We start from the raw sequence: 5,951 nt of genomic DNA on the forward strand, positions 1-5,951 counted from the left end.
CCCCCCCCCCCCAAATGGTCACCATATTACTTGTATGGAGACTTCTCCATTGTTGTTACATGTAGCCTTGGGGTCCCCCACAGCTGTTAAACACCTGCATGGCAGGGCATTCTGGAACATGTAATGCGACCAGACAAATAATGTATACAGCAACGACAATCCTTACAACTCACTTACCAGCTGCCAGTCCTCTTGCCCTTCTTCTTCTTCCTCCTCCTCCTTTACGTCACTTCCTATTTTCATTCTATAAAATCGTTTCCCTAGCAACCAGGCTGTCCATTTTTACGCCTGACAAATGTATTCCATTCATTACGTAATTTAAAAACGAAATCATCAGGGGTTTATCCGCCTAGACATACAAATCTCACGTATGTCTTTTTATTAATCCAAACATTGTTCTGTAGACTCCAAAATAAAGGATTATCGGTACGGGGCGGTTTTCGGTCACCTCTTGTTGGGACCTGAAGGGGGCCTGACAATCTTCCAGCTCTGAATGGATAGATTCATACAAGTCCACGCCCCTCCATGGGCATTGCTCGCTTTGCTATTGGCTCAGACAGGTGTCGGTCCCACGCACACGCGGCGGTACGGGCCAATGACGAAACGGGGAGGGGCATGTTGTGCGGTGCCATGCGCGCAGGCGCAGTAGTTTAGCAGGTTGCCGGTGTCATGGCTGAGCACGGAGAGCTGAGCGCTGATGGTCTGAAGGAGAAGCTGCTGCGGGAATTGCAGGCTAATCACGTGGTAAGGGCACATGACGTCACTCGGTTTTATTGCTACTCTTTGGGGGGGAGAGACTCCAATTTTATAGGTCTGCAGCTATTCCTTTAAGCAGCCCCACCTCAGTTGCCTGATCAGTTCCTGGACCCTGAGGCGGCCTGTGTCACTGCTGCTTGCAGTGCATGAAATATGGCTCTGTGTCAGCTGCAGGCAGGGGGGATGATGTTAAAGGGAACCTGTCATGGATAATGTAAACATGGGACGTATGAGTGATGGTTAGAGCCTACCGCCATTTGTTCCGGCTATGCATTATGGAGACACTGTGGAATGGCGGGGAATCCACTATTTCAGAACGGCTGTAGGTCAGAAGATCAACTGGAGACCATCAGCAGGTCAGAAGATCTACTGAAGGTCAGCAAAGCAACTGCAGGTCAGAAGATCTACTGGAGGTCAGCAAATCAACTGGAGGCCGGAAGGAGGTCAGCAGCAGGCCGGAAGATCAACTGGAGGTCAGAAGATCAACTGGAGGCCGGAAGGAGGTCAGCAGCAGGTCAGAAGATCAACTGGAGGTCATCAGCAGGTCAGAAGATCAACTGGAGGCCGGAAGGAGGTGAGCAGCAGGCCAGAAGATCAACTGCAGGTCAGCAGCAGGTCAGAAGATCAACTGGAAGGCGGTCAGCAGCAGGCCAGAAGATCAACTGCAGGTCAGAAGATCAACTGCAGGTCAGCAGCAGGTCAGAAGATCAACTGGAGGCCAGAAGGAGGTCAGCAGCAGGTCAGAAGATCAACTGGTGGTGAACTTATGTCTCTTCCAGGATCTCGTAGCTTTCTCTCTCGATAACTCCTGGGGTGCGTGAAGTGAGTATCTCAGAAGACCACGTGCAGTGTTGCTGCGTCTCTGCCGCCTAGGCGAGGGACCGGAAATGTGGGGCTAGAACTAATGACCTCACCCCCAGGTGACTGCAGGACTCTGCTGGGAGTCCATGTACCGGAGGACTACGTGTCTCAGCATCTCTGCTACTGTATACTAATTGTGTGTTCTTGTATCCCCCCACAGGAGGTAGAAGACACGTCCCCCAATCACTGCTCCACCAGTTTCAAGGTGGTGGTGGTGTCACCTCTATTTGAAGGGAAACCTCTGCTTCAGAGACACAGGTGAGGAGGATTCTGGGTATTGCTGGTACTATATGTATGGAGGGGGAGTTGTAATATAGAGACGCAGGTGAGGAAGAGCTGGATCCTGGGTACTAATAGTACTGTATGCAAGGGGGGTGACACTGGGTACTGCTGGTGCTGTATGTATGGGGAGCTTTAAAGAGAACCTGTCGGAAAACTACAATGTTCCGACAGCAGCACCCTGTACTAGAAGGCGGTTTATATTCACCTCTCTGGGGGGGCAGCGGGCCCAATCTTTGCTCCCTCAGAGAGCTCCGGGTGTGTTTGGTAGTCCATCCCCCCTGCTGGCCACTGTGATTCCTTCTGCCCACCCCACATCATTACAGGACACAGTAGTCATGTACGGGCCGGCGGAAGGAAGGTCGGCGTCAAGCGGGGGACACAGGAGATGGACCCTCTGTCCAGTGTTGGATACTGTTGGTGCCCAAACCTCTTGGAGAGAACAGAGATTCTGCTCGGCACCCCCCCACCCGCATAGAGATCAGTGCCGACCTCCACCTCCTTCTATAGGGTATTACTGCTGGAACTTCCACCCCTGACAGGGTCTCTTTAATTGAACCTTCAATTGAGACGCATAAGATTCCCGTGTTCTCCTTGCAGAGGCAAAATATAAGCAGAGTGAACGTCCGCTTTCATGGTGTCCAGTCCTTTTCCTGCCTCCTGATTGGACTGTGAATCAGCATCATCATCATCTCTGTCCAATGAGGAGGGAGATGACCCAGGAAGTGGTAATTGCGAACCAGGAAGTAGCCGAGTCACTGTGTGTGTGTCACAAGGACAGAACTACAAATCCTTTGCGGGGTGAAATGATGAACAAGGATGTGTTTTAGTTGTGTATTTAGCTGTTTGCTCGGAGTTAACGCCTTTGAACAGAAGACCCTGACGCCGGCTCAGTGGGATCAGGAGAAGCAGAAGTAAGCCCTGACCCCGCCCACTTCCTGCCATGACCGTCCTCTGCCTTCCGCCATTTTTCTGTGGACTGTGGTGTTCAGTAGAAGGATGCTGGATGTCTCGCATGGACACTCCCGGGACCACAGGGGAATATCTAACCCACTTCCAGGTGTAATGAATACACACCCTCTCTCATGTAAAACTCAGGCACTTTTGTGTGTCTGGGATGGATGTGAGGGGGACCGATGGGGACCAGCGCGCCAATACAGATCACTGTGTCTTGTTGAGACTTCCTTCTATCACTTTGCATATGTGATGGGTGGAAGATGGAAAGTCATTTTGATGGGGGGGCACAATGCTGGCATTGGGGTGACATAATAGTGGCACTGGGGGTACTTACTGATACTATTATGATGGGGGGATTCGCTGATCACACTTCCCTGTGGAGTCCCCGTTCACACTGTGGGTTGCATGTATGCTGAAGTGCATGCCAAGTGTGAACAGGGTCTAATGTAAGAAGAGATGTTACTGGGGCTCCCCGCTGACCACCAGTGTAGGAGGGGATGTTACTGGGGCTCCCCAGCTGACCACCAGTGTAGGAGGAGATGTTACTGGGGCTCCCCAGTGACCACCAGTGTAAGAGGAGAAGTTACTGGGGCTCCCTGGCTGACCACCAGTGTAAGAGGGGATGTTACTGGGGCTCCCCGCTGACCACCAGTGTAAGAGTGGATGTTACTGGGACTCCCCGCTGACCACCAGTGTAAGGGGGGATCTTACTGGGGCTCCCCGCTGATCACCAGTGTAAGAGGGGATGTTACTGGGGCTCCCCACTGACCACCAGTGTAAGAGGGGATGTTACTGGGGCTCCCCGCTGACCACCAGGGTAAGAGGGGATGTTATTGGGGCTCCCCACTGACCACCAGTGTAAGAAGAGATATCCCCGCTGACCACCAGTGTAAGAGGGGATGTTATTGGGGCTCCCCACTGACCACCAGTGTAAGAAGAGATGTTAGTGGGGCTCCCCGCTGACCACCAGTGTAGGAGGGGATGTTACTGGGGCTCCCCACTGACCACCAGTGTAAGAGGGGGATGTTACTGGGGCTCCCCACTGACCACCAGTGTAAGGGGGGATGGTACTGGGGCTCCCCGGCTGACCACCAGTGTAAGAGGGGATGTTATTGGGGCTCCCCGGCTGACCACAAGTGTAAGAGGGGATGTTACTGGGGCTCCCCAGTGACCACCAGTGTAAGAGGGGATGTTATTGGGGCTCCCCACTGACCACCAGTGTAAGAGGGGATGTTATTGGGGCTCCCCACTGACCACCAGTGTAAGGGGGGATGTTACTGGGTCTCCCCGCTGATCACCAGTGTAAGGAGGAATGGTACTGGGGCTCCCCGGCTGACCACCAGTGTAAGAGGGGATGTTATTGGGGCTCCCCGCTGACCACCAGTGTAAGGGGGGCATTACTGGGGCTCCCCGGCTGACCACAAGTGTAAGAGGGGATGTTACTGGGGCTCCCCGGCTGACCACAAGTGTAAGAGGGGATGTTACTGGGGCTCCCCAGTGACCACAAGTGTAAGAGGGGATGTTACTGGAGCTACCCAGCTGACCACCAGTGTAAGAGGGGATGTTATTGGGGCTCCCCACTGACCACTAGTGTAAGGGGGGGGCATTACTGGGGCTCCCCACTGACCACCAATGTAAGGAAAGCATTATTGGGGACGACCTTTGCATTGTTAATGTTATTGGCATATCACCACTGACGACATCCACATTAATTTAGCCACGCCCCCTTTGAAATGTGACCTAACAAAAATTGGCTTTATCATTTTAAAGTAAAAACATTTTATTACGTTATGAATTGGCTCTCCATCCCACAATTCCGGGACAGACGTGGAATATTTCAGGGGGTGACACAAGATTCTGGACAGCAGAATATTTACAGCATTTCCTCCTCATCAATGAAGAGACCCGATCAAAGCATTGGGGGAAATCCGCATCTAAAGTGGAACGCCAGACAGTTTAGTTGTGGACGGAGCGGGGGAGGGTTTTTATTCTTCTGATTCCTCATCCTGTCCTGACAGGAAGTGAGTGGAAATCTGTGACACGGCCATGAAAACCCAACAGGGGGTCAAACCCTTGCCCCACGCGATCAAACCCTTCCCCCACTCTATCCAGGACTATGACATAGGATTTCACTTTAAAGGGGCTTCTTGCATCCCCCGAATTCCCAGTACAGTGCTAGGGCCTCCGATAACCGTCATATGAGTGTAGTCACACCACAGAGCTTTATTCATCAAAGTCTCTGAAATAAAAACTGTCTGTATTGCCAAACAACAACCACATTGAAAAAAACATTTCTGGGTCCAGTGTGAAGTCCAGGTTGCTGCAGGGAGACATTTTCATTTCAGACACTTGATAAGGAAAAGGGCCCCCTTATCAAAGTGTCTTCATTGCCCATAGTAGCCAATGGGGTCCCTCCAGTGCAGCCAATGGGGTCCCTCCAGTGCACTTTAGAGAATGTAGCTGTGCAATATAGGCAGTTTTTATTTCAGGCACTCTATTGAATGGCAATGACAGGGAGGGAAGGGGGGGGGCTATGCGGTGGGTAGCTATTTGGCGGCTTCTAGCTGGGCGATCCTCTTGTCTTGTTCCTTCACGGTCGCCTTCAGTTTCTTTATATCCTCTAAGAGCTGCTCCAGAGTGCAGTCCTGACAATGAGAGAAGAGAGGAATTGTTACCTCCGCCATCACCGTGCATTATAATGAACCTGATTCCCCCAAAGTGACCTCTGTAGCTCCAGGCGTTGTGGAGGAATTCATCCTCGAGTTCACAGCAGAAGGAACTGAGGTTATTCTAGTCCTTTACTCTACAGTTACGCTCCCCCTCCAAGCAGTGATTGAGCAGCTCAGCTCAACCAGCTCCATCTTCCAGCTGTTACCCAGCAGCTCAGCTCACCCTGCTCCCCCCTCTCAGTGGTGATTTAGCAGATCGGCTCAACCAGCTCCATCACCCAGCAGTGCTTTGGGAGCTTTGCTACCCCCTCTCTCCAGTGACTCAGCAGCTCAGCTCGCCCTGTCTAATCCCCCTTCCAGCCGTGACTTGGCAACTTTGCTATCCTCGCTCAGTAGACACTCCGCAACTCTGCTCTCTCCTCCCAGCAG

General features: G+C 52.2%; 3 protein-coding genes across 4 annotated transcripts in view; 1 reads left to right on the forward strand and 2 right to left on the reverse strand.

Annotated features, from left to right (window-relative positions):
* Positions 1-204, reverse strand: part of LOC108789167 (structure-specific endonuclease subunit slx1-like) — a 6,587-nt gene extending 6,383 nt beyond the window's left edge. The window contains exon 1 of the mRNA XM_018559109.1: positions 178-204. The gene's annotated coding sequence lies outside the window, so the exon portion shown is untranslated. The remainder of the gene's footprint in view (positions 1-177) is intronic.
* Positions 205-637: 433 nt separating this feature from the next.
* On the forward strand, positions 638-2,886 carry LOC108789173 (bolA-like protein 2). The gene is made up of 3 exons (XM_018559118.1): positions 638-744; positions 1,778-1,875; positions 2,715-2,886. Exons 1-3 carry the CDS (start codon positions 670-672, stop codon positions 2,812-2,814), a joined length of 273 nt encoding a protein of 90 aa, XP_018414620.1. The 5' UTR covers positions 638-669; the 3' UTR covers positions 2,815-2,886.
* Positions 2,887-5,390: 2,504 nt separating this feature from the next.
* The window catches only part of CORO1A (coronin 1A), a 21,015-nt gene continuing 20,454 nt past the window's right edge, over positions 5,391-5,951 (reverse strand). Inside the window, exon 11 of one of the 2 annotated variants that reach the window (XM_018559092.1) lies at positions 5,391-5,498. In XM_018559092.1, the coding sequence (XP_018414594.1) occupies positions 5,400-5,498 (99 nt within the window). In that variant the 3' untranslated portion in view covers positions 5,391-5,399. Of the gene's footprint in view, positions 5,502-5,951 lie in introns of both variants that reach the window. The other variant, XM_018559090.1, reaches the window with a different exon arrangement.

The sequence above is a fragment of the Nanorana parkeri genome, unplaced genomic scaffold (genome assembly GCF_000935625.1).
Source record: "Nanorana parkeri isolate BGI_ZX_2015 unplaced genomic scaffold, ASM93562v1 scaffold379, whole genome shotgun sequence".
Taxonomy (NCBI): Eukaryota; Metazoa; Chordata; class Amphibia; order Anura; family Dicroglossidae; genus Nanorana; species Nanorana parkeri.

What these genes read in the sequence shown, in the direction of transcription:
- LOC108789173 (XM_018559118.1), top strand. Translation starts at nt 670, where the DNA reads ATGGCTGAGCACGGAGAGCTGAGCGCTGATGGTCTGAAGGAGAAGCTG. An exon ending in AATTGCAGGCTAATCACGTG is followed by an intron (nt 745 to 1,777) that starts GTAAGGGCACAT and finishes ATCCCCCCACAG; the next exon opens with GAGGTAGAAGACACGTCCCC. An exon ending in CCTCTGCTTCAGAGACACAG is followed by an intron (nt 1,876 to 2,714) that starts GTGAGGAGGATT and finishes ATGATGAACAAG; the next exon opens with GATGTGTTTTAGTTGTGTAT.